Source organism: Scheffersomyces amazonensis (assembly GCF_036850825.1).
Source record: "Scheffersomyces amazonensis strain UFMG-HMD-26.3 chromosome Unknown RJT21scaffold_6, whole genome shotgun sequence".
NCBI classification, from domain to species: domain Eukaryota; kingdom Fungi; phylum Ascomycota; class Pichiomycetes; order Serinales; family Debaryomycetaceae; genus Scheffersomyces; species Scheffersomyces amazonensis.
In genome coordinates, this window is record NW_027042746.1 from 433,084 (window position 1) to 459,669 (window position 26,586).

At 31.7% G+C, this 26,586-nt stretch overlaps 15 protein-coding genes across 15 annotated transcripts; 9 read left to right on the forward strand and 6 right to left on the reverse strand. All coding sequences in view use genetic code 12, as the record gives it.

The window, feature by feature from the left end:
• Positions 1-17: 17 nt before the first annotated feature.
• Positions 18-1,380, reverse strand: RJT21DRAFT_50353 (uncharacterized protein). The gene has a single exon (XM_064884840.1). It carries the CDS (start codon positions 1,005-1,007, stop codon positions 87-89), a length of 921 nt encoding a protein of 306 aa, XP_064736737.1. The 5' UTR covers positions 1,008-1,380; the 3' UTR covers positions 18-86.
• A 1,292-nt stretch (positions 1,381-2,672) lies between these two features.
• RJT21DRAFT_122251 (uncharacterized protein) lies at positions 2,673-4,197 on the forward strand. Its single transcript, XM_064882348.1, has one exon. The coding sequence runs from the start codon at positions 3,108-3,110 to the stop codon at positions 3,990-3,992; it is 885 nt and encodes a 294-aa protein (XP_064736738.1). The 5' UTR covers positions 2,673-3,107; the 3' UTR covers positions 3,993-4,197.
• Positions 4,198-4,244: 47 nt separating this feature from the next.
• RJT21DRAFT_122252 (putative asparagine synthase) lies at positions 4,245-6,443 on the forward strand. Its single transcript, XM_064882349.1, has one exon. The coding sequence runs from the start codon at positions 4,371-4,373 to the stop codon at positions 6,411-6,413; it is 2,043 nt and encodes a 680-aa protein (XP_064736739.1). The 5' UTR covers positions 4,245-4,370; the 3' UTR covers positions 6,414-6,443.
• Positions 6,444-6,480: 37 nt separating this feature from the next.
• On the reverse strand, positions 6,481-7,424 carry RJT21DRAFT_50397 (uncharacterized protein). Its single transcript, XM_064884844.1, has one exon. It carries the CDS (start codon positions 7,286-7,288, stop codon positions 6,548-6,550), a length of 741 nt encoding a protein of 246 aa, XP_064736740.1. The 5' UTR covers positions 7,289-7,424; the 3' UTR covers positions 6,481-6,547.
• Position 7,425: 1 nt separating this feature from the next.
• Positions 7,426-8,695, reverse strand: RJT21DRAFT_50398 (uncharacterized protein). Its single transcript, XM_064884845.1, has one exon. It carries the CDS (start codon positions 8,596-8,598, stop codon positions 7,765-7,767), a length of 834 nt encoding a protein of 277 aa, XP_064736741.1. The 5' UTR covers positions 8,599-8,695; the 3' UTR covers positions 7,426-7,764.
• A 1-nt stretch (position 8,696) lies between these two features.
• Positions 8,697-10,236, reverse strand: VMA5 (H(+)-transporting V1 sector ATPase subunit C). The gene has a single exon (XM_064884846.1). The coding sequence runs from the start codon at positions 10,112-10,114 to the stop codon at positions 8,972-8,974; it is 1,143 nt and encodes a 380-aa protein (XP_064736742.1). The 5' UTR covers positions 10,115-10,236; the 3' UTR covers positions 8,697-8,971.
• A 186-nt stretch (positions 10,237-10,422) lies between these two features.
• RJT21DRAFT_50432 (ribosome biosynthesis protein) lies at positions 10,423-12,299 on the forward strand. The gene has a single exon (XM_064884847.1). The coding sequence runs from the start codon at positions 10,503-10,505 to the stop codon at positions 11,841-11,843; it is 1,341 nt and encodes a 446-aa protein (XP_064736743.1). The 5' UTR covers positions 10,423-10,502; the 3' UTR covers positions 11,844-12,299.
• RJT21DRAFT_50435 (uncharacterized protein) lies at positions 11,954-12,797 on the forward strand. The gene is made up of 2 exons (XM_064884848.1): positions 11,954-12,116; positions 12,249-12,797. Exons 1-2 carry the CDS (start codon positions 12,063-12,065, stop codon positions 12,726-12,728), a joined length of 534 nt encoding a protein of 177 aa, XP_064736744.1. The 5' UTR covers positions 11,954-12,062; the 3' UTR covers positions 12,729-12,797.
• Positions 12,798-13,473: 676 nt separating this feature from the next.
• Positions 13,474-16,770, reverse strand: PHM7 (Phm7p). Its single transcript, XM_064884849.1, has one exon. It carries the CDS (start codon positions 16,427-16,429, stop codon positions 13,733-13,735), a length of 2,697 nt encoding a protein of 898 aa, XP_064736745.1. The 5' UTR covers positions 16,430-16,770; the 3' UTR covers positions 13,474-13,732.
• A 1,533-nt stretch (positions 16,771-18,303) lies between these two features.
• On the forward strand, positions 18,304-19,709 carry RJT21DRAFT_122260 (uncharacterized protein). The gene has a single exon (XM_064882350.1). The coding sequence runs from the start codon at positions 18,320-18,322 to the stop codon at positions 19,547-19,549; it is 1,230 nt and encodes a 409-aa protein (XP_064736746.1). The 5' UTR covers positions 18,304-18,319; the 3' UTR covers positions 19,550-19,709.
• Positions 19,710-19,796: 87 nt separating this feature from the next.
• RJT21DRAFT_544 (uncharacterized protein) lies at positions 19,797-20,630 on the forward strand (the record flags this gene model as incomplete). Its single annotated transcript, XM_064885009.1, has 1 exon — positions 19,797-20,630. The coding sequence occupies one exon, from the start codon at positions 19,797-19,799 to the stop codon at positions 20,628-20,630; it is 834 nt and encodes a 277-aa protein (XP_064736747.1).
• Positions 20,631-20,937: 307 nt separating this feature from the next.
• On the reverse strand, positions 20,938-21,585 carry RJT21DRAFT_115633 (uncharacterized protein; the record flags this gene model as incomplete). The annotated part of the gene is made up of 1 exon (XM_064880360.1): positions 20,938-21,585. The coding sequence occupies one exon, from the start codon at positions 21,583-21,585 to the stop codon at positions 20,938-20,940; it is 648 nt and encodes a 215-aa protein (XP_064736748.1).
• Positions 21,586-22,487: 902 nt separating this feature from the next.
• On the forward strand, positions 22,488-23,926 carry SPO11 (Spo11p). The gene has a single exon (XM_064882351.1). It carries the CDS (start codon positions 22,666-22,668, stop codon positions 23,644-23,646), a length of 981 nt encoding a protein of 326 aa, XP_064736749.1. The 5' UTR covers positions 22,488-22,665; the 3' UTR covers positions 23,647-23,926.
• IPP1 (inorganic diphosphatase) lies at positions 23,817-25,155 on the forward strand. Its single transcript, XM_064884850.1, has one exon. The coding sequence runs from the start codon at positions 23,986-23,988 to the stop codon at positions 24,850-24,852; it is 867 nt and encodes a 288-aa protein (XP_064736750.1). The 5' UTR covers positions 23,817-23,985; the 3' UTR covers positions 24,853-25,155.
• A 302-nt stretch (positions 25,156-25,457) lies between these two features.
• RJT21DRAFT_88248 (uncharacterized protein) lies at positions 25,458-26,561 on the forward strand (the record flags this gene model as incomplete). Its single annotated transcript, XM_064885559.1, has 1 exon — positions 25,458-26,561. The coding sequence occupies one exon, from the start codon at positions 25,458-25,460 to the stop codon at positions 26,559-26,561; it is 1,104 nt and encodes a 367-aa protein (XP_064736751.1).
• Between the last annotated feature and the right edge of the window lie 25 nt (positions 26,562-26,586).

The following is a 26,586-nucleotide window of genomic DNA, read 5'->3' on the forward strand; positions in this document are numbered from 1 at the left end:
CATTGTTTTTAGTTTATTTTAATTATTCATTAACTAAATATAAAATTTAAAAGTACAAATATAATAATACAGTGTGCTAAAAGAATTCAGCAAAAGAAATAACAATAATCATAATTCAAGTCTGAAAGTAAATATGAAGTTAACAAAAAAGTTAATATTGGAACTGTGACGCTTACGGCTATAACAATAATACTGATAGGAAAACGATGATTTGGAGTTTGATTAAATTTTGAAAGTGAGGAGAAGGTCTTATGTTGAACTTCTGCTTGTTGAAGTCGTTCTAATTCTTCAAATATATTCTTTTCCTGTTGCTTCTGTTGCGCTAAGGTTTCCTCCTCTCGCTGCTGAAGTTGCAATTGCCTTTCTAATTGAATTTGTCTTTGATTAATCAATTCATCAAATTCATTTTTAATGATTCGCAACTGATCTTCATCGTCGACTGATCGTACTAATTCTTGAAGATTAAGAATGGCGTTCTCATTGTCGTTATCATTATCATATATATCATCAGTACCATTATCTCTCAATACATTATCACTTAAAATATATGAACCTGCTGATCCTGCTGATGATTGTCTTTGAGATTGCAACTGCGATCTTGATTTTGGGATTCTGATAGGATAACTCTTGAAATTCCTTGTTTTCAATATATGATTATTAACCCTTCGTGAATCAACAGCAGTGGTATCATCCTCTACTTCATCTTGAATTGAGCCCTTCTCTCCTTCTTGTCCTCCGTCATCATCTTCTTCATCATATGATTCAGTATTTCCATCTAATGGTTGTTTATGTAAAGCATAAATTCGTCGTATTTTCTCATTATCAGTTTTTATTTTAAAGCTATTGTCTTTATCATTATAAATACTTCTATTTCGATTATGTCGTTTCGGATTATTAATTATCTTATATGGTAATGGTAATGGGTCACCCAAATTAAATGATGACGATAATGGGTTAGTTGATGGTATAGAGTGTCTTGACGACAGTTCTAATTTAAGTCTATTCATCGCTATATCGTCATATTACTGCTGTTATATAAATTATATATGAGTGTTTCTGGTTCACCCTCAATTTGTCACCTGATTAAAGGAATGATTAACTTTACTAGGTTATGTTTACATTTCTGATGATGTTGATGCTTGTATTACGTTTGTGATGTTTTGGATGTTTGGATGTTTGCCTCGTGACTTGTGAGGCTTGGGTGTCACCGAAACGCGCTTTTTGAAGTTACTAATTATAAACAAATACACACGAGATAAGAAATAGAAAGATTGGGTTATAGTTGTATTAACGAAAGAAGGACCGATCAATGAACGAATATGTCATGATAAATAATAACTATAATAGCAACAATAACAATTATAACAATTATAACCGTAAACAATGTGGTGCTTGAAACTATGATTCAATTATACATTTCTTCACAATAATTAGGCTGTACTATATAGCCAAGCTATGAACCCACATTCACTTGTACAACAAATTGATTAAAATTTTAAATTTTAAACTTGTATTAGGACATTATAATCAAGAATACATGTGTTAGATATACAACCCAATTAGGTTTAAAGTCACACGAATATATTAGACGACTAGATGAGAAAGCTAATAATTCTTAGAGTTTTGTTTATTTAAGCATATTTAAATTTTTATTTGTTCGCTGTGTTAATAAAACAATAAACGCACTGAGAGTTAATAATATTTTCCGAATTGGAGTTATTTCAATAATTTTTGAGTTTTCTTCAATTGTATTATGTTATTATACGAATCAGATGCATATGACTATATCAATTTTTCTACTTCTATTATACATATGAAATCATCTCAAGCTAATACACACTAAAGTATAATCAACTGGTTCATATGTGCTTGCTTATGTGATACTTTAATTAATCATCGTTCTGTTACTTTGTGAGCTAAATTAAAAAAAAAAACTTAAAAAAATTCTTAAATGTTTTCTTTCTCTGTGCTTTTCCGAGAGTTCTCACAGAATTACAATGAAAATGGCGCCGAAGGGATATGCAGAGACTACACTACATCATCGGTGTGCATGCTCAGCAAGCATGTTTAAAGAAATGGCGTACACACAAATGACACAACCGAAATCAATTCTAACAGTATAGTAAAAATAATTTAACTTGGTTTAACCAGCTTTAAAGAAAAGAGAAGAATACAGATCTGTTTATTTAATAAGAGAATGTATTGTAACCAGAATGAGCAGGTACGGTACAGAACATCTAACATTTAAGGTTTTGTTGTAACCAAACTTTTTCACAATAAGCACGCCTGCCAACCGTCTAATAATAAAATAAATAAAGATGAATGCTAAATGTATGAAGCTGCCTCAAAAGTTCCTTGTGAGAATCTGAGGTCTGACTCCAATTCTAGGTCCTTGCGCAAACGAAATGTATTGTAAGTTGCTGTTGCATTATGTTTGTTTTTTTAATCTAATCTTCTGCAAACTTTAACGGCTGGATTGACTCACTTTCATTCTCCTATTAGAGGCTAACATATCTCTCTCCTGAAGGTCGAAATAACGGCTTTGCGAAACCTAGAACAAATTTGTTTCCGCCTGAGCCATAAATTATTCTTGTGCTTAAAAAAAAATATTTGATATATAAACACATTACAAAGCAGATTCTAAATAATATTGGAAGACACCAACTGATTGGCACACACTCACAGTAAAAAATTAGGTAAAATAAATAAAATTTAAAATTTAAAAAAAAAAAATAAAATAAAAAATAATAAAATATGCACTGTGCGATTGCTAATAGTTTATACGTTGTGGGGGTATGAAAAGCTTAACACATTTGAGCCAACACCAGATAAATTTATAAATTTATAAATTAATAAATAAACCTAACAATTATCTGTATCATTTAAAACTAGTCTTTTTATACCACTAAGTAAGAAAGGAGGGACATCCAGACAAGACTCAAAGATAAAGAAATAGATATTTGATTTCTTTTACTTGATTCTTTGCTAGAAAGTAAATACTTGGCCCCGGTTTAGTAGGCCTTTTGGTGACTTATACTTCATAAATTTTTATATCTTTTCCTAGTAAAATCAAAACTTGTTATAATACCCTTTCATAGAATCATAATATGTCTACTCATCAAAGAAAACAAAGTAAAGCATCATTCTATATAGACCTTGAAAAGTCTCCTAAGAGTGTGACCCAATTATCACCTGAAGAATCTAATTCAGGCTCAACAACAATTAATAACGAAAAGAAAGACTCCATTCTAGATGACGATCCAATTATCATGGTAGATCCTGTCATCAAAACGAATCATTGGATGAAATTCCTTTCATTTGTTTTCATATTAATTTTCATATTCACATCTTTCCAAGTTGTTCTTTCATTTGTTAACCTCAACATGAATGAGGATAGAGAAAGTCTTGTAATTGCATCATCCGCCCCACCCTTAACACAATCGCCTCCATTATCAATTCATAAGAGTCAATTAGACAAGCAAGAAGCAGTCTTAGCAGGTCATAATTATTTCCCTTATAAGGGTGAAGATAGTGACACATCAACTTCCTCCACTAAAAATTATGGAAATGATATAAATGATAAGAATATACTTGATGTATCTTCTTCATCTTCGTCTTCATCTTCATCTTCACCTTTGCAAGCATTAAAAGAAATTTTTGCTGTCAATCCAATTATTATTATTTCTAATAATAATCCTTTGCAGCATAAGTTTGAAACGATTTTAATGAATATAAATATTCATCCTGAACCAAAAATCGTCGATTTATTAAAACACCCGGACTATTCAGAAATCATGTCATATCTTGAAGTAGAGTTTGCTGATGAACTCGAAGATGAAGATGCTATGGAAAATGACGATGATGATATCCCAAGATTATTCATTGCTGGAAAATCTTATGGGAATTATTACAAGATCTTCAAACTCTACGAATCTAATCTTTTACAATCATATTTAAGAGAACACGGTAAAGGTAAAATTACCATTGGATAGATTGTTTATTTTTGCTGATATTGTATATTAGTTTACGTGTTATGATGTTCCTGAGATTTTGTTTCGTTGCTTTCGGTTTGTTTTTCCAAATACCCAAAAGTCAAGTTGTTTTTTATTTTGTTTTATTTATTTATTTATTTATTAATTTATTAATTTGTTGTTTTAGTATAGATTGCTTTCTTTATAGGGTTTGTGTTTGTCGTACTAGTTCTTTTTATATAGTCGTAACTAATAATAATATTGCATATTAATTTTGTCAATGTAAGCATTATAATTTGGCTGTAAATATTATTGTGCTGCCAAAGTGAGAAAAAAATTTGGTTGTAAATTTTGATCATCTTAGCAATAAGGGTATAAGCGATTAATATATCACCAAGTATGTGCGGAATTTTGAGCGTTATAAGATTTAATGAGGAGTCATTAATACCGCCGCACGAGATACTGTTGTGGGAACAAACAACAGTTGATGAACAATTCCATGTTTGGGAAACTACCGACACAAATAATTTTTTAGCTCAAGATCACAAATCATCGCTTTTCCCATTGTCAGATGCAGATATAAAGAAATTAAATAATTTGGATAGATTAAGACAATTGAATGTAGAGCTCGGCAAGTTGAACAACACTATCAAGAAGAAACATAAACTGCAAGATAATGAGATCGATGACAAAATACGACTTATCAAACTAGAGATCGACCAGATAGTGGGTGAAGATGAACAAAGTACTTCTAACGAACATAATGATATTACTGAAAAAAAGAATTTATTTGAGTCATTAATATACAGAATAGCCAGTAGGGGTCCAGATTACTTAAATTATACTAATTTCGCTAATAAGGGAATCTCGTATCAACTTTTCTCATCCATATTATCCTTACGACAACCATTCACTTCACAGCCAATAATAATCAGTCATCGGTATGTTCTTCAATTCAATGGTGAACTCTATAATGATGAATGTTTACTAGGTAATGATACTAAGTTCTTCATGCAACTATTAGAGCATGCTAATGATTATAACGATATCATAAAAGCCCTTAATGACCTATATGGAGAATTTGCATTTGCATTATATGATCTCCTTAATGAAAAGATATATTTCGGTAGAGATCGAATTGGTAAAAGATCTTTGGTATATTCAATAATCCCTTCAAAAGCATTGATTTTAAGTTCTGTACCATATTCAGAAGATCCAACTGTTGAATTTATTGAATGTAAGAATAACATCTATGACTATAATCTTCAAACTCATGATTTAACGATTCACAATTATAATGGCATGGATACGATTTTTAAACCATTATCATATTCAAAAGAGGTATTCTCTGATTCTACGTACATTCAATCACAAATTGATAAAGTTTATCAAGTATTAAAATCTTCAACTTTAAAACGTCAACTATCAATCCATCCCTTACACCATGATCAAGTAGATGAAGCATCCCTAGCTATATTATTCAGTGGGGGGTTAGATTGTACTGTTATTGCTGGTTTGATAGCCGAGAATATACTTGAACAGAAGATAGACCTGGATCCGACTCATCATGTCATTGATTTATTAACAGTTGGATTTGATAACCCAAGAACTAATCAATTAGCAGATAAGAGTCCTGATCGAGTGTTGGCAAAGAAATCTTGGTTTCATCTTCAATGTAAATATCCATCAATACAAATACGATTGATTGAAATTAATGTATCCTATGAGAATTGGTTGATTCATAAACAAAGAGTAATGGATTTAATGTACCCCTGTAATACTGAGATGGATTTATCGATAGCAATTGCCTTTTATTTTGCAAGTTCTAAGAATCTAGAAAATATAGCGACCAGGATAGAATTGATAGATAAGAGTATTGACTATGAATCATTTCTTAAAGATGAATCATCGTACGTTAAAAGGACAGGTAATTATCAATCAACTACAAAAGTTTTATTTAGCGGACTAGGAGCTGATGAATTGTTTGCAGGCTATAGTCGACATGAATCCATATTTCAAAACGTTAGTCAAACCACAAGTGACGAACAATTGAGTGAGCTTTATTCTGAATTATCGACAGGGTTAATTAATGATATTGAAATTATCCATACCAGGAATTTAGGAAGAGATGATCGGGTAATTTGTTGTTGGGGGAAAGAATTAAGATACCCATATCTTGATGAAAAGGTTATCACCACAATTGTAAATGAAGTTGAACCAAGTTTGAAATTTCATTATGAGTTCGAGTTAACGAGTCGTAAAAATAAACCTGATGTTATTAGATTAAAGCCAACAAGAAAATATTTATTGCGTAGAGTTGCAAGTGATATCTTGGGTCTTGAATGGGTTAAAGATGAACTAAAAAGAGCTATTCAATTCGGAGCTAAATCAGCTAAGTTAGAAATAGGACAAAATAAAATTAAAGGTACTGCTGTATTATAGATTGTTAATAGAAGGAAAACATATAGACCTATCCTTGGTAATAAATAAAATTAGAATGATTATGTAAATATATAGATTTAGAAATAAATATAATAAATATAAACAATATATATTCATCCGAAAATATATTGTAATTAATACTGAGTCTCCTTATTCTGTAACTGATGGACCCATTTTGGTTCAATAACCAATACCTCACATTCAGTCAATAAATTATCGTTGCTTTCATGATCAAATTCATCCCTAACTTCAGAAGCTTCAGGTAATTTGAATACTTGACCTTTAATCCAACATTTTCTTCCAGACTTCTTTATCATAATACATTTTATGATCACATATTGATCTACATAAGTAGGTTTTCTATAATTAATATTTAAATTGGCAGTTACACCTTTTTTACTTTCAAAATTCTGGAATGCTAATCTACAAGTTAATTCATCTAATAATGTAGCCAATAAACCACCATGAACAATTCCATTATGACCGGATAGATTAGAACCTAAATGAAAAAAAGTTATTGAATAATTGTTATTATGAGGTTCAATTTGTTCGATGTCTGAATAGTCCCAATATGATTCATCTATAAAATATAATGAATCAGAACGATAGTTGATCTTATCTTGTCCACGTAATGTAAATCCTGTAAGATTTGGCCAAAGCTGTTCTTTTATTAAATGCAAATTTAAATGATTTTTGAGATTGAATTCGTTATATCTACTTATATATTGTTGATATATTGGATTTACTTTAATTTGCAACTCATATTCATCGATTTCAATCGTGCTCTTGGTAGTTTCTGCACCTTGCTCATCTGCCATTGTTTTCAAATCAATGACTGAATTCACAAGTGTATGAGTATCTTCAACTTCTGCCATTTTCCACCTATCACTATTATGTCAGTTTATCTATGAAATAACTTTTGAAGATTTCACCACCTTTATATGGATTTACACACCTAGTGGGTACTAGTAGTTATCGGTGAATCTTAATCGGATGACTCAAGATAAAAACTAAAAAAAAAAAAGAAATTTGACTGGAACGATGTTTCGTATAATCTTATTAAGCGTATCCGAGGAAATAGAGTTTATTTTTGTGGGGTAAGTATTGCAGTGTGGATGTTTCACCCTCCGGATCCACAGTCCGAAATTATTAAGAATAAATATATTAAAACATAGACTATTAAATAAGGTAAGGTAAGGTAAGGTAATGTAGACGGATAATTAGAAAAGTATACTAACCATGTGACCCCCTCCCCCACTTTAATCTTCCGATAATGAGTTAAGAAAGTAGATGTATAAATATAAATTAACCGATTTAACCTGTTAGTTAATAGGCATATGAACCCATACAACTATAAACTTGATTCAAATACATGTTTGAATACTTCTTTGGCATTCTTATCAATAATATTTCCATGACATAATACAATAGATTGGAAATCCAAGCCGTAAATAGCTTTTAAACCTGCCGCACTCTTAGCAGGATTTACAAACTTATTAAATAAGAATTTGCCTACCTTACTATATGGTTGCATATACCTTGTAAGAAATGACCAACCACCATGAGGATTAAATCCTTTAATATATCCAGTTGCTGGAGAGTATTGCTCTAAAGTAACTTTTCCTGATGTGGTACCTGGAATACCCAAATTAAAGATTAAATCAGCCTCAAATAAGATTTTGTGGTTAATGTCATAAACTATTAATTCTTGATTAGCATGGAAAGGTAAATACACAAATTGTAAATTATTCAAAATGACACTTTCTTTAATTCCAACCTTATCAGCTAAGACCTCTTTGGTCAATAATTGGTTACCAAGAGACTCGCCAACCTCATAGTCTACTTTAAACTTGTCGAATTTAACTGTATCCATTGCGATGATCTTTAAAGCTGGAAACTTTTCCTTAAATGAAACAGCTGCTAAAGTGTGTTCACGATCTGGAACAATCAAATGTGTCACATTGAATGTTTCTTGTTTATCATTACTCTCTAAAAGTTGTAAAGCCTTAAGAACTTCTGGCCCATAAGGTAAAGCAGACCATACGATAATGGAATCATCATACTTTATCAAAGCCATTCTACCACCAAAATTGAAATGGTTAGCTCTTGTAAATGGCAGTGAAGTTATGACAATATTGTCTGTTAACTTTCTACTAACTGCAGTTAATGGTGTAGGGTATACCATGATAATTATTATATGCCTTATATAATTGTAACCTAATTGTACATAAGTTAGATAAGATAACTTTAATTATAATTGCGGTTTTTTGTGGAGATCGCCTCGTATATATATTCTTTTTTGAGAACCTCAGATGGGCCATTTACGGCCGATAGGTTTTATTACGGCCGTCCGAGATCCCTCTTAATATCGCTTTACTTATTAATGTGTATATAAACGAAATGTAAATATAAAGTAGAAATTTATAAAATAGAATCAAATGAATTAAATAAGATAGTAGTAATAATTGTAATAGAAAATGTGTATGTATGGGGGAAGAAAACGAGAAATATGGCTTAGACTAATGAAGTGAAATTTGATTATATAGCATGCTGATAGATCAAACAATGTCTATTTCATATAATACGAATGGTTCATATTCAGTATCAACTAATGAAGCATACTCTTGTAAAGAATTAGTAGCAGTGCTAGACTTTTTATCATCAGATCCACTTCCTCCTAAATAACCAAATTTATCAATTAATTCTTTCCTTGACTTTGATAAGTTTTTAAGATTTGCTTGATCGAATTTAATTAAATAATAATTGAATTGAGGTGGTAACCCATATCTTAATACTGATTCAACATAAACTCTTATGATTTTAATATGTAACCAAGCTTGGAAAATATCTGAATATGCAGTTTTTGATAATCTAATTAAATCATTCTTTAATTTAAATTCTGTTTGTTTTGTTAAATCAAATTCTTTTCTTAAATTATTCAAGATTTCTTCATTATATTGGAAATCATTTCTAGGATGCCATTTTCTTTCCCTAGAAGCATTGATGAAATCATTTTGATATTTCTTAAATAAAGTTACTGAAAATAATGAATATTCGGAATCACTTGCTATTAACTCTGATGATCTTGGAATAACAAATTCAGTTAATGTTTCATAATGAGAATTCCAATCATCGACAAGATTCTTTGGAACAGCAATTAAAATAGTAATTAAATGTTCTGAATTTAATACAAATTGCTCAGGCTTGACAATTTCATGTAATGACTTTATAGATAAATCTCCATTTTTCTTTCTATCGGCTGCTAAGAAATTAGATTTAGCTGTTTGATAAGTTTGGTATGCAGCTCTAACATCATTATCGAAAGCCACAGCTTCATTGGAAATGATAGAGACCAATTGACTGATAGGTTTATCTAATCTATATTTAGATGAATTCCAATTAAACCTTTCAATATAATCATAAATTGATTGGTTATTAATAATTCTAGTCTTAGATTGATTAGAATCAGTAACATTATTTAAAATATCAATGACTTTGCTAACTGATGAACTCAATTGTGTATCAATCTTACTTAATTCTTCACTTTCTTGAACTAAAGAATCTAATGTTCCACTTTGAAAATCTTGTAAGTTTAACTTATACAAATTGGTCTTACCTCCATTTAATTCATTTTGTAACCATCCTTGGGCATTGGTTGATTGTGGTAATGAAAGTATTAAGTATTTTGCTATTGATGTCATTATCACTTCCTTTACTTCAATAGATATAGGCAGTCAACTCACTCAAGGTAGCACTACTCAATTCACTTCAATTGCTGAAAGTATTACTGAATGATTTCACTTTATCAAAAGATGCATCCTCGTTGACTCGGTAATTTTCGATCGAGGAACTTTTGTTAAAGATTGGCATCTAGACTTCCTAATTAGGTAGTCCATTGCCGTTAATTCTAATATTACTGTGGTTTTGTCACGTGCACCTCATTTCTTACACAAAACTCACATATAAGGTAAAAAAAATTTTTGTATGGAATATCAAAGGTATAAAAATTATAGATAGTTAAATTCGATTGAAATTTAAGTCAAAGTTTGACTTTTGTTAGTGTTATAGAGTTATAGGATTTTTGTAGCGATGAGTAACTCGTTAGAAGAGCGTCTTAAAACCCACTCGTCTGCATTCGATGGGTTATTATCATTAATACCGGCCAAATATTATTATGATGATGCAACTCAAGATCAATGGCAGCAAAAGAAGAAATCAGCTCAAGAATTAGCTGCTAATAAACGAGCCAAGTTAGATCCTGAGTCCAAAAAGAATGCTAATGAATATATTAATGGACATGCTACTGCCAAGGATGTTATGGATAATAAAGCATTAACTGCTAAACCAGTAGTATTACCTGGGAAGAGACAAATTAAATCATTACCTATACCTGCATCAGTAGAAGAACTGGAACAACTGGAAGAACTGGAAGAACAAGAAGTTGATTCTGGATCTAATTCAGACTCTTCGGAGGAATTAATAAATGAAGATTCAAGCTCCCAATTAATTTTTGATGATGATGGTAATGAAATTGATGAAAATTCGTCTTCTTCTCAAGGAGATTTTAAAAAGCAGAAAGTTCAAGAAGAAAAATCTAAATCTAAGAAAAATGGAAGATCTCTCTCTCCAGAAGAACAATTACAACGAGAAGAGAATTTAAAGAAATTACGAGAGAAATTAGCTAGTAAAATCAGTGCATTAAAGGAAAGAAGAAAAGCTCCAGGTACTAAAGTAAATGGAGTTGTCAAATCTAGAGAGCAAATATTAGAAGAACGTAAGAGGAAAGAAGAATTGAAGAAAGAATTAAAGAGGAAAAGGCAAGAAGATGAAGATCAAGATGATGATGATGATGATGAAGATATTAATGGTGAAGATTCCGAAATTGATGGAGAAGATAAAAGTAATTCTGTTTTATTTGGAAATATTGTATTTAATGATGGTTCAAGAGTTACCTCTGACTTAACAAAGCTTCGTAATACTGCTGAAAAGAGAAAACAAAAGGGACCATCAAATAATGATATAAAGGGACATTTACAAAAATTAGAAAATAAAAAACGGAAATTAGAAACCTTATCAAAAGAAGATCAACAAAAGCAAATAGAAAAAGATAAATGGCAAAGAGTCATGAGTCAAGCAGAAGGTGTTAAAGTTAAAGATGATGAAAAATTACTTAAGAAAGCTCTTAAAAGAAAAGAAAAGCAAAAATTAAAGAGTGAAATTGAATGGAAAGAAAGAAAACAAGTAGTTAAAGATACAGTTGCAGCAAGAGCTAAAAGAAGAGAAGAAAATTTGAAAGCAAGAAGAGAGAATAAAGGTAAGAAGAGTAAGAAACAACCTAAATTAAAGAAATTCACTGGTATAGTAAATAAGGCCGCTAAAAAGAGAGCTGGTTTTGAAGGCAGTGCTAAAGCTAAAAATAAGAAGAAGTAAAATAGTATGTAATATTAAGTAATTTAATTTAATGTTACTAGTGTATAATTATAAAAATTTGCTTTTTCCTAATTAGGAAATTCTGTTCCTGCATGTATACTTTTTGGAATTTTTGAATTCCAAAAGAGCAACGAGCAACCTCCCGTCAATCATAGATCTAATAACTTTCTTCTTAATTAAGTCAATTTAGCATACATTAGTGAATTGTATAATTTAATCATGTCTTTCCCATTACCTGACCAGGCCAAAAAATTCTTGTCTGATATTGACTCCGTAAGTAGTGGTAGAGTTTAGAAAGTTTGTCCTCCGATGTTGTTTAACTTCGGAGTAACATTGGTAGTCAATTGATTTGTATTACCAATTGATTATTGTTGAATAATGATTTACTAACCTTTTTTTTTATAGAAAACTAGTGGTAATCAAGTTTTACACCAATTTGAATCTCAAACTGGTTTACCAAGATCTTATGCAGTTTTAGGTTTTGTAGGTGTCTATTCTGTATTGATCTTTTTAAATGTTGGTGGTGTCGGTCAACTTTTATCTAACATTGCTGGATTTGTTGTACCAGGTTATTACTCTATAGTTGCTTTAAATACTGTTAGTAAGAATGATGATTCTCAATTGTTAACTTATTGGGTTGTTTTTGCATTTTTAAACGTTATTGAATTCTGGTCTAAGGCTATTTTATACTGGATTCCATTCTACTTTTTATTCAAAACTATCTTCTTACTTTATATTGGTATCCCATCTTTTGGTGGTGCTACCTTGGTTTACAATAATATTATCAAACCATTTTCCGAGCAATATATCTTAAAGGAAGGTGGCGCTATTGCAGAAAAGATTGATGAAGCTGCTGAAGCTGTCTCTAGTGGTGTTGAATTATAAGTGATAGTATTAACTTCATTTAGATAGGGTGGATTTATTATACATAATGGTGTTGTGAAATTATTTATATATTTTATTTAAAAAATAGCAGAATCTTCTCTTATAGCGAGATCTCCTTTGTAATCTAAATAAATAAATCTATTGAAATTCTATAACTGGCCTATTTCCATATTTTACAACTTTAACTGCTGCAGTTCTACCCCATTCAAGTGGTACATCATGAAGAGCATCTGTCCCTATCATTGCTAACCAACACCAACCAATCATAGCAAAAGTTACAGTAGTGGTTGATTTAATAGCTGTAGGTAATTGACGTTTATAACATTCAAGTAATAACCTAGCTTGATATAAAACATTCTGACCTTTAGTTCCATTTGTCAAAGTCTGGTTAGGAGCATAATTCACAGGTGCACTTTTAGCAGAGGATGCAAATCTTCTACTCAATAACTGAGCTGGCTTCAAACTAGTGATAACTTTTCTAAACATAATTTAATAACTCTAATACTTATATATTAATAGGTGGAGTATAAGTAGAGTTGATATTACAAGGATTTGTATTCGAAGGGGTTCGAGAAGGTAGGTGTATTTATATGTATTTGCCCATGCCAAACCCCTAAGTAGCTGCAACAAAATTTCGCAATCGCAAACCCCGTACCCTATACGAAATGATAGTCAAAAAAAAAAATAATAAAGTCATTTCATGACACACATGCCAACATTTCCGTATACGATATGCAGATTATGAATAATGTTAACCATCTATTATTACATAGTATAGATAGGGAGCGAATATACGATTGTACGAACGAACAAATAACATTAAAATATTATGTAACAATAAATAAGAATATCCAATTACAAGATATTGGAAAGTAGAAAAAGAATAATACAAGAAGCAATTAATAAAACTAACAAATAATATACAAAGTAAGCAGTAATCTTTCATTTCTCTCTTGATTTAGAATATTCTATAGTAAAAGTAAAAGAAAAGATAGAAAGTTGGTCTAAACTCTCAATGCTTCTTCATAAGATGGAGGAGGTCCAGTATATTCAACAGAATGCTTTTCATCAAATCCAGCATTCTCATCAGATACATCAACTCCATTTTCCAAGGCTTTATTCTTTTCAATAGTGGATAATCCCAAGTCATCTTTAGGAACCCAAATATGTGGCTCATCATCAGTAACAGCTGGATCATCATAAGCAGTCTTCAAGAATTCTGGATTGTATTCAATATAGTTGTAATAAGCATTAGGCATATCGGTACGAATGAGATCAAAAGTTTCCTTCTTTGGATGGAAGAATCTGGTTAACCAAGAAACACCCTTGGCTGGAGCCCCAACAACTGCTGCGGCAGCACTCTTGTGACCTTCAACAACTTCTTCATCACTGTGAGGCTTTTCAGAAACATCAGATTCGGCACCGCCCACTTTAGATGATTCAGCACCTGTAGCAGTAGTTTCAGAACCTTGACGATCAGTTTTGATTGTTGGAGGTAATTCTTCAACACCTAATTCATTACCACCATCCCAATAATTAATACCTTCAGTCTTAATTTCTTTACGACCTTGATCATGAATTGGGTAAGTGTATGTAGTATCTCCAGAAGCATATTTAATAGCAGAAATTGGAACAATATCAAATAATGGCAAGAATGTGTACTTGATGTAAAGATGGGACACAAGTGTAACAGCACCAATGACGGCTTCCAAAGCAACAGCAACCCAATTCTTACCAAAGACAAACATACAAATAAGACAAACTTCGGCCAAGTACAATCCAGTATAAAGTTCCAATAAGGCTCTTGGGTAATTTCTACCTCTGGCGTCATTCTTGTTTGGAGCATTGACATAAACCAAAACATAAAGAAAAGCGAAATAGAAAAGAAGGAAAGTAACTGAAGCAAATCCAATAATGACTGGAGCAATAATAGCATAAGATAAAGCAATAACAGCATAAAGTTCATAACTTGGGTAAGTTGTTGACCAAGCTGGAGAACCTAAATTATTCCATCTGTTCCATTTAGCTCTTGGGGTAGAATCCAAAATTTTACCCAAGAATTGAGCCAAGATTAAGGCAACTACTTGGAGAAGCATGGATGATGGGCCTGCCAATCCTGCCAAACAGAAATAGGAAACATAAAAGTTTGAGGCCTTTGGTAATCTAGAAGCTAATAAACTCAAGGCACTTGGAGGATCTTTGATGATTGAAGTGACTGAAGAAGCAGCAGCAGAAGTCAAAGTAATAACAATAAACGAATTAACGACAATAAATGCATAGAACCAGGATTGACAATAACCTTCAATTTGTTGGACAGTAATACATCCACTGATACTTCCCATCTTTTTAATAAAGATTGGAACAAACATCATCAAAACAGCCAAAGCAACAACAGGAAGTAAACCGGTAATAAGACCCATCAAGAAACTAGGTAATTTTAAGATGAATCTTAAAAAGTGAACTTTATCGGTCAACAAGTTAATGTTGGAAATAGCACCAACGACGGCAACAGGAATACACCAGAAGACGATCATCAAGGTTAAAATAGTTGAAGCAATAATCTTCTTAACTCTTCTCTTTCCTGCTGTTAAAGATAAGTTTTCCCAAATAACATCATCAGGTGAAAGACCAGTAAATCTCTTAACGCCTTTTAATTCAGGATTATAAGGAACTGCTTGATAAGCCTTTTGCAATTCCAATTGAGTTGGAAATTCAAGGAAAACGGCTGGAACTTGTTCATTTGTTTTGTGTTCTTCTTGAGCCTTTGCAATCTTTTCATTTAATTCACCTAATCTCTCTACACCATAGTCTAAAGTATCAACCTTTTTACCAATTAAAAACTTTAATCTATGAGTTGGTCTCTTTTTACCATCCTTCAAGTATTTATTTAACTCATTGGCTGGTTCAGGAAGTGGTTTATTCTTCTTTTGGAGCTTGTTTCTTAATTTAACTGATTTTGCAATCACTTTATTTAAAGCACCTTCATATTTACCGGCTAATTTAGTACGTTCTTTAACATCCTTTTGTAAATCCTTATAATCTCTACCATACCAGATATTTCTTGCAGGTGGGAATAATTTTCTCAATTCTTCTTCGTCATATAAATTCTTTGGAATTTCAGTTAATAACAAAGTTCTAGAAGATAATAAAGAATCATATAATGGAGTTGTTTGTAAGACATGTCTAAAAGTAGTATAGTAAACAATTTCACGATAAATTAAAAAGATAATTGAACCAAAAAATATCCAAGAAACAAAGATATGAGCTAAAAATCTCCATTTATTGTTAACATTGGAATAAGAAATCAAATTGAAACCAACTTGTCCGTTACCACCAGTGGCATTGACAGCAAATAAAATTGGCCAAGTAACTAAAATACCAAGAGCTAAAACGGCAAATAATCTGAAAAGAAAACGAAGAAAAAAGTAACCATCAGCACCAGTTTCTTGAATAATAAATGATGCAGGTTTCTTTAAAAGATGAGTTAACCATGCAAACGCACCCTTCGGAGAGTCGTCAGGTTTTAAATCTTTTGGAACAGTTTCAACTTCAACACGAGGTTGATAAACTCTCTTTTGGAATTTACGTACAGCAATAAATGCTATAAGGTAAACGGCACCAATAATTAAGGTAGGGATCAAAGTAACGATCCATTGTGACACCGATGTGTCCAGAGGAGAAGAATCACTTGGACTACTCATTTTGATATTGGATGTAGTATCAGAATTATAAACAACAAACTAATTTAGTTAGTTCAATATAGTTAAATATACAGCCAAAAAAAAAATTTGGAGGGTGTGGTTTGATTTTGATTTATGATGGAGATGATGATATAATGCAGCTGGCTGCGTAGTCGATTCGAGGGGGGTGCTATGTGGGCCTTTTTTTTTGTTAAGGGTTATAAAGCTGGAGCAACTGATAAATTTCTTAAAACAACTAATGGTTTGAAATTGATCTGTTGGCTGCAAGTAAATAGACACGACAGAGATCCTACTACAAGTAATTAGTTTTACAAAAATTAGAAAGACAAACTTGTTTATTTATACAATATCATCATTTACATCATCATCAAAACAAAAATCCGCTACTCCAATCAAAATAATATCACAATAGTAAAATTCATGTACTAAAATACATCAAAAAAAGAAAAAGAGAAACCTGAAATTCGAATTATTTTCTTTTTTTCTGATGACTTTGTTCGATAATTGCCCCCGATTATCGCATTGTCTTCATAGTTAAGGCCCCTTCCGGTCAACCAGCCCCACCCTCGGATTGCCTTTGTTATCCAGGAACAAAGATGAATTTAGATGATGAGTGATTTGCACAGAACGGTTGGGGGGTTGCAGGCAGTAGACGACAGTTTTAAATATTATTGCGCTTCGCTAGCTAGGTATCGACACGACTATGTCAAAACACGACACGATAATTGGAATAGAAATCGGCACGGTGGAATGAAATTAAGCTTTACTAACTTACTAAGAGGCATGGATCTCAACAGACACCTATCAAAGAATTTTTATTCCTTCTTTATGATGACGTGCACATTAGCACATATGCTACATTGCTAAGGGTCGTCTTTTAACTAGAGTTTCAGCAATCAACTTACCAAAATTGTAGAGCAAATTAAACTTTAAGAATGGCATTCTTGTATACCGTAATTATTGTTTATATAGAGTTAAGGGAACGGCTTGTTACTTAGAATACATCACATGGCATATATCCCTTCGTTGCTATTTATTCTTTTTATTCTATTTTCTCACTGGACTGCCCTTTAATGTCCCTTAATTTTGATATTTTTGATATTTTTGGCCAACATGAGAATTTCAATTTACAGTCACTAATTTTATGTATAAGCCATATTACATTAATTTTCTATATTTACTTCGCTTTCTAGTAGGACAGGACTTTATCTGTATGTTGGTTATGCGCCCTTACCCTCATCTCTTACACAAATCTTCTTTGAAGACTTCAAAGTCATCCTCTGATCAGCCACTTGAACCTGAACTCATGTTTTTTCCCTAAACATTTAGCTTGCTTATGCGATCGCAATCCGCAATCCGGTCCATAGGAAGTTTGTAAAATAAAACACAAATTCACTGAAACCACAACAAACCAGCACGAACTAATGCAAAAATAATGTACAGTGTCAAAAAAAAAATTCGAAATAGTGCTCACCCTCGGAAATTGTGTTTCGGAATTAAGGCAAAAAAAACATAGGTTCACTTACGTATAATATGATACATAGAGATACACCCTATATAGCAGCCAAATATACATTTAAGGATCTACCCTGATAGAGGTAGTTGTTTTTCACGGCTCGAAGAAGAAAGACATATCTATTATTGCAATTGATAATTTATAACTTCTCTGAATCTTTGCTTTTGTTTAAGAATCTTACGCTACAAGATTTTGCAACTAACTCTCAAGCAGAACAAAATTGCAACTGAACTATGTTTCCCAATTGGTGACTTTCCCTGTTAAGATGTGCACTCTTTAGCATAGTTAACTCCAAAGTTTGTTTATATATAGATGAATTGGTGTCAAAGAAATTTTGATTTCTTCTTTTCTTGTAGTTGTAAGATCAAGCGATAATGAGGGTCTCCCATGCTCTTGTCAATTTGTTAATTATTGGCTCTACATTTGCTCAACCTATATTAAATCAAAATGCTACTAAAGCTGAGATAGTTGATGATGATGAAAATGATGCTTTTGATCCTACACCTCCTGAGCTAAGGTCATCATCAAAAATCCCTATTCATGTTAGAAATCTCAAAGAAGTTCAACAAAAGTATTATCATATTATAGGTGAAAAGGATTTGAGTGATAATTATTTTTTCATCCTTGAAGACACTAATACTATATTGACCAAAGGTTACGAATTGACAGAAAACCAAAAGAAAGAGATTGAAAAAGAAAAGATGAATAGACCCATCAATATTAAACCTCCAGCTACTGATGTTGATGAGTTACTTAAGAAGAGCAAAAAGAATAAAGATAAAGCATTGGCAGCCGAAGTTGGTTATGGATTACTAAATGGTACAGTTGTTTCAGTAGTCAACTCAACTAAGAATTTTAAATATGATTTTGAAAATGATGAGAATATTAATCAGAAATTAGAACTTAGTGGAATTAAAAACCACAATAATAGGGAAGAAGAAGTTGCTATGGTACAAGTTAATTCTAATTCAGATAAGAAAGATGAAAAAATTTACGAAGATTCCGACTGGGTTGAATTTCAATTAATTGATGCTCAAGAGGTAGAATATTCTGGTTTGGTTCCTGTGAGTGCTTGTCAATCACAGCAATATGGCTATACTGGTTCTATTGGATTTGGATTTGGTCATTCAAGAAAATTCAGTGCTAATCATAATGTGTATGCTTACTTGCAAATAGGTTGGGATGCTCGTTTAATCAATGGTGGGGTTAAACCAGAACTAAAGTTGACTTTGAGTGCTGACTTGACACTCAGTATCTCTCAATCAGTTAGTGGATCTGTTACGTGCCCCCTCAAAGAGGGTCAAATGGGGCAAATATTGATGAAACCTATGTATGGGTCTGCTGTTCCTCGATCAAGAAAAGTAAGATGGAATCAAAAAGCTACTGAGTTTTATGGATTGGAAGAATTTAGATTATTTGATCGTATTTATTTGTTAGTTGATAATGGTGTCTCACAAGTTCATTGTGCTACTGATGATGTAGTTCCTTTATTATGTTATAGTCCTATTGGTCAACCAGATTTCAGAAATCCTCAAGGTGTCGATTATGCAAACAAGTTAAATGATGCAGGAGAATACTCCCAGATCGTTCCAAATTCCTATTAATTCTCAATCCTATGACACAAATTGAGACTTTTGTTCATAGGATTGTCGCTTTTTTTGCGACTTAAATTATTTTGCAACAACTTTTTATGCGGTTTAATATAATAAGTCTTCTAAGGAAACAATAATACATTCACTTATACTACTATTTAGTTGTTTCCCCTGAAATGTATATAAATTCTTCTTTTTTAAATTTCCTCTTTTTTATAATTGAAATTAACTTTCTTTTTCTTATACTTCATTGCTAATCATGAATAACAATTCAACTACAACTAATAATACTTTCAGTCACCAGTACTTCACTCAATTATATCAACCCAGAATCATTCCCACACCAAATCCGGTTTTGCTTTCAACAGTAGTTAACACTAGAAGGATACTTGAAGGTTTAGAACAAGCTAGAATTGAAAGGTCCCAACTCCGAAACAAAGTTGTTGTGGATGAAAATGGATCACTTTCATTCTACATAAATGATCCTCAAGAGGTTTCAACTTCTACAGTTGACCATAGTTACTTTTCTAGTTATTATTCTAAAACTGAAACTTATGATGCTACTGATTCTGATGTTGTTGTTGATATGAATAATATTACTTATGAAAGTAATTCAAGTGAAGAAACTCTAATTGCTACTGATTCTGATTCGGATTTTTATTCGGATAATGCTACTTCTAAAAGAACTTCAATTGAAGAGACTTCAATTGCTGTTAATAATTGTGTTACTAAAAACAGATTATATGATTCTAATCCAGATTTTGACAAAGAATCTAATCATGTTGCTAAAGACAGTAGAAAGGAAATTGTTACTAAAAACAAAAAAGAAAAATTAAAGTCTGGCAATTTCATTACACACAAAGAAGCTTCCAAAAGGTTGTTGGCAGTCACTGATACATCTCAACCCCCTGCAACATTTATTTCTAGACAAGTTCTAGAAGATAGAATGTATCATCATTTAGACGGTTGCCTCAACTACAAAAAGGTACCTTCTGAAGACTTCACATCCAAAGATGCGCAGAATCGAAAAAGGGTAGTAACCCAATTTCTCAATAGCGTTGAGCCTAAAAGAAGCTGCTTTAAGAGATTCTAACATACTGCTGTAAATACTTCAACTTTTTGAGTTCTTAAAATTACTTCAAATAGCAATATATAATTGTAAATTAATAGTATAAATATATGCATATATTCTTTTTTAAATATATACCATATATAAGAGAACGAACCTTGCTAAGTCGTTTCTAGCAAATATTAAACGTTGAAGAAATAAAAACACATTATAATACTAAAAGATGGGAACTAAAGAAAAGAAATAATATCGCATGTCTCGTTTCTTAATGAACATTAACGGTATTAGAAAGAATGAGAATTAATAAAATATTGTCTATTTTATGGAAGATTTAAAGTAAACCCGGAGCGGATGTACCAAAACCACCTGGAATTCTAGATGCTGGAGGAGATCTATACATGACATTAGTCGTAGGATCAGTTGTTGGTGGGGCTCCACTGGGCCTTCTAAATTGCGTAGCTGAAGGACGTCTGAAAAAATCGTCATGATTGTCATTAGTTTCATCGGTAATAGTTGTACTATCACTATTCTGAGGAATAGTTGAACTTACAGGTCCTCTCTCTCCAACACTTGTATTTCTTTGATGTACTGGTTGTGGTGGAGCCATGTCTGCGGCTTTGGCATTTGGATTAACATGGAAAGCTCCTTGGTTATCGTAATAACCCATATCATATTCATTAGCTCTTTCAGTATATGTTGGAACATAAGTACCAGGTAAATCAGGATCTCTTGTATGATCGGGTTGGTTATATTGATTCTGTGATTGATTATATGATGGAGGAGTTAACCATCTAGTCCCATAAATAGGTTGAATCCCTTGTTGTCCTCTCTTTTTATTGACTCTTAGGGTCCCTATTACCACAAAAAGGACAAGAAGTATAAACACGGCAAAGAAAGCCCATCTTGCACTTCCACTACTGGTCCAGTAGCTGTAATCTCTTTTAGATATTTGATCAACTGAATGCTTCAATATTGGCATATTTGATATATATTCTCTCTGTGGGTGGGAAGAGGGGATGATATTGAATAGGAATACTTAATGAAAACAAGCAACAATCTTTTCAATCGATTAATGAAGTATTACACTGGTTAACGATGAGCCGATCTCTTTTGATAAAATGCAATGACAGATGACAAATATACTTCTAGGAAAAACCCTTAAAGAATACCGTTCTAGTAAAATGCGAGATAGGGGTACAATTCTTGATTATTGAATCACTATCAAAGCAAACAAATTCAGATTCAGATTCAGATTCAAAAATATAAAAATTTGGCAGAAAATACTAACTGATCTCTGACTATATTTCTAGAGCAATTATAGTCGTTTAGTATCCTACTGTCTTGAACTAGTGCAAGGAAACTAATATGAACGGAAAAGATTGATTGAAAATCTTTGATTTAATTATCGGCTACGCAAAAAAAACCCCAAAGAAAAGCGTCACACTCTTTTACTTTTTGTAGAAGTGGCTAAGCATTTATAGTACCAAATACGTAATATATGTTATAGATATAATAAATTCACGGTGTTAAGCGGTTATTATGTAGAGTATGACCGTTGACGTTTCTTCGAAACGACGATTAAACTTTATGAGATCTACACTATATTCCGATTGAGTAATTTATATAGACTTTTTACTTATTTTAACCGTGATCTTAATTAACATTAGCATATTACGAATGACAGGAAACTCTGGATATAAGTATAACCTTATCCAATCAAGTGGTTAGCTCATAGATCAATTAGATGGCTTATAACTATTATAGCATGATTAATAGTATGGTTCTATTTTTGAGGACATTACGTAATAGAAATTTGCTTAGAAAAGAGCCGAGACCGAGACCGCGACCGATAAAGTCATAGATGATTCTTTGCTTCTTATACTTATTCTTCTTACTTAAGCAAATACATCTAAATGAAGCATAATCTAAGTCCCATAAGCTTAAATTACACCAAAGAGAGGTCAGTAAAATATATAGAATTTAGGGATGATTTCTCGGATGGGAATGACAAGTAAGATTTACTACATTTGTTTATTAAATTTGCAACATTTCTCTAACAATGTTATATCAAAGATTAGCTTCTCTTTTAAGAATTTGGGAATCCATCAAAGTAGCAATGTTGGAGTCGGATTATGAGGTGGTATTTCATCTTCTAGATAAGAATAGATCCAAATCGATTTTCATAAGCCAGTTCTCAACTACTTCAGGCACCAATTCTAAGTTTATCCTCTATGTTAAGACTCTAAAACTATTGATTCAACAGCTAAAATTGAAGTCCAACAAAACTACCATTAGGGATATTTATTACAAAGATGTAGAATTATACAATAAGAATCAACTGAATTGCAAAAATATTATGGTACTGATAGTTGAACATTCTTTGAGTTGGTCTTTAAAAGATGATTTACTTATTTCTGCCAGTCAAAAGGGTTTATTGTATGGAAATGGTATAATTATTAATGGACAAAAATTGGATTACTCAGAAGATCCATTTCTAATCCCAATTGACTTCAATATCACTTATGGTACCTGTGCTAAGTATGAGAAAACTCTAATAATAGTTGTATTTGAAAAAGAGGCTATATTCAAATCGTTTTGTAATTACATAAAAATTAAGGGGTCGTTAGATTCTTTTGAAAATTTAGTAGCGATCACTGGGAAAGGCTTTCCTGATTATCTAACAAAAGAATTCTATCAAAATCTAATAAATACTTGTTCAAAAAAGTTAAGAATAGTTAACTTAGCTTTTGTTGATTCAGATGTTTTTGGTATAAATATTATGAAGAATTATCATTCACCAATCGATTTAGTACATGCTGGTGTACATTTGCTAGAGTATACTTATGGCTGGTTAAATATAACTAATCGAGACTTCCAACTACTTCAAAATTTTCTTATAAATAATGAAAGTTCTAAATATAGCAGAGAATTAACTAGAGGTATGCTACTTTTTAAGAAATGTGAAATGAATTTACTACCAAATGATTCAATTAATGAATACATTATTGAGAAGATCGAGTTTTACATGAATCATAAATGAGTTTATTAAAAACTTGGTACCTAATATGGCATTTTGCCCAGTAATTTTGTTCTAAAGAAACAAATTAATTGAAATATCTTACAAGACTTGGCTTGCTACATTAAAAGAGTATTGACTATCTCAGATATTTGCAATTTGATCTCATTTACACTACCTATTCATCTACACATAATTACACGTGACATAATCGACGCCAAGCACGACCCCACTCCGAAACTCAATAAAACTTCTCTATAACCAAGATTTTTTCGGTTCTGATTTGTCGAAATTCAATTTCACCTATAGTTTATTTTTCAATTGTAAGAACCTATATTCATTCAATTGATATCAATATTGAACATGACTTATACTGTCCGTCAAGTTGGTGCTGCCAACACTTTAGAATACAAAGGTTACATTGAAAAAGATGGTAAACCAGTTTCTCCATTCCATGATATTCCATTATACGCCAATGAAGAAAAGACTATTTTAAATATGATTGTTGAAGTACCAAGATGGACTAATGCTAAATTAGAAATCTCTAAGGAAATCAAATTAAACCCAATCATTCAAGATACTAAAAAGGGTAAATTGAGATTTGTTCGTAATTCATTCCCTCATCATGGTTATATTCATAATTATGGTGCTTTCCCTCAAACTTGGGAAGATCCAAATCAAATTCATCCAGAAACTAAAGCCAAAGGTGACAATGATCCATTAGATGTTTGTGAAATTGGTGAAAGAGTTGCTACTGTTGGTGAAGTCAAACAAGTTAAAGTCTTAGGTGTCATGGCTTTATTGGATGAAGGTGAAACTGATTGGAAAATCATTGTTATTGATGTTAATGATCCATTTGCATCTAAATTAAACGATATCGAAGATGTTGAAACCCATTTACCAGGTTTATTAAGAGCCACTAATGAATGGTTCAGAATCTACAAGATTCCAGATGGTAAACCAGAAAACCAATTCGCTTTCAGTGGTGAATGTAAAAATAAGAAATATGCTGAAGAAGTTATTAATGAATGTTCTGAAGCTTGGAAACAATTAATCAGTGGTAAGTCTGTCGATTCAAAGGGTATTGATTTAACTAATACTACTTTAGTTGATACTCCAACTTATTCTGACGTTGCAGTTAAGGAAGTTCCAGCAGCTAACCCATTACCAGCTGCTCCAATTGATAAATCCATTGACAAATGGTTTTTCATCTCTGGTGGTGCTCATTAAATGTATTTAGCCTGATTGACTTTAGTTGAAAAGTCATCTATTAGTTTTATATTGAATATTAAATACCAAGTATCCATTGTTAAGTTCCATTTTGAGTAGATGGAATCAACAAATAACTGTTTATAATAGGTACTAAATATATTAACTCTATCATTATTTCTTACTGTAAAAATTAATCTGATTCCTTTTACTATATTCTAAATTGCCATCGCCATTACAGAATAGTATTTAATTCGGTTATAACTGTGTATTTAAGAGCAATAGGCGATAATTCGGTGTTAGGTTTAATTAATTATGGAAATTAGTAATTTACTTGTAACTTGAATCAATATATATACTACGGGTATGAGGCTGAACTTTTTTTTCATCCGATATATGTAGCTCAGCCCTAAAATGGAAGTTTTTATCAAAAATTACTAATATCAGAAAAAACAAAATCCGTGTATGTCCGCACTTGTAAATTTATATCTCACGTAATCTGTGTTGGATCCATAATTTTTTTGCAGTATAATTTCAGCCCTATATAAATAATAGACATATTCCACCAACTTTATTTATTTCTTTAATTATTTGTTATATAAAGTTGAACTTAAAATAAATTCAATATGTCTAGTAAAGAAGTTGTTATCATTGGTGGTTCATTTGCTGGTATTGCCGCCTTAAAAGCTTTAGTTAAATCTAAGGATGTTAAATTATCTATAACTGTGGTATCACCATCTGATAAAGCTTTATTTAATATCGGAACTCCAAGAGCTACTATTGAAACCGAAAAGATTGATAAAATCTTTTATGATGTTAATAAGGCTATTAAGACTCATGTTAGTGGTACTATTCATAGTGGTAAATTCATTAAGGCTTATGTTACTGAAGTTGATTTAGGTCAACAAGTTGTTTACCTTAGTAATAATGAAACTTTACATTATGAAAATTTAATTATTGCTTCTGGTACAACCACTCAACATCCAGCTTTTAAATTAGATAATGAAAGAGATTCAAGATATACCATCGATGCCATTAAAGGTTTAAATAAACAAATCAAGGATGCTAGAAAAATCGCTATTATTGGTGGTGGTCCAACTGGGGTTGAACTTGCTGGAGAAATCGGTTACGAATATGGTAGTTCAAAATCAGTTACTTTATTTACTGGTTCTACTCAACCATTACCAGTATTATCTAAGGGTCTAGGTGATAAAGCTACCCAGAAGTTACAAAATTTACATGTTAAAGTCGTTAACAACAAAAAATCTAAATCATACACTGAAACAACTGTTACTTTCAATGATGGATCTAGTGAAAGTTTCGATTTGGTTATTCCAGCATTCCAATTAATTCCAAACTCACAATTCTTACTGAATTACCCAAAAATAACCGATGCTAATGGTTTTATCATTACTGATGATTACCTTAGATTAAAAGACTATCCAAATGTTATTGCTTTTGGTGATATTGTTTCTCAAGGGGTTAAATCATTGGTTGATATTCTTTTTGGTCAAGTTGGAGTTTTACGTAATACTATTGCTTATGAAGTATTTGGTAAGAAATCTGTTACCTTAAAGGCATACAAACAACCAGGTACCACTTTAATTGTCCCAATTGGTAAAGGTGGTGGTGTAGGTACTGCCTTTGGATTAAATTTCCCTAACTTTGCTGTTTCCTTCCTTAAGTCTAAGGATTACATGATTCCAAAGGGTGGTGAAAACTTGTCTTAATACTAAATTTATCCTTATTCTTTCT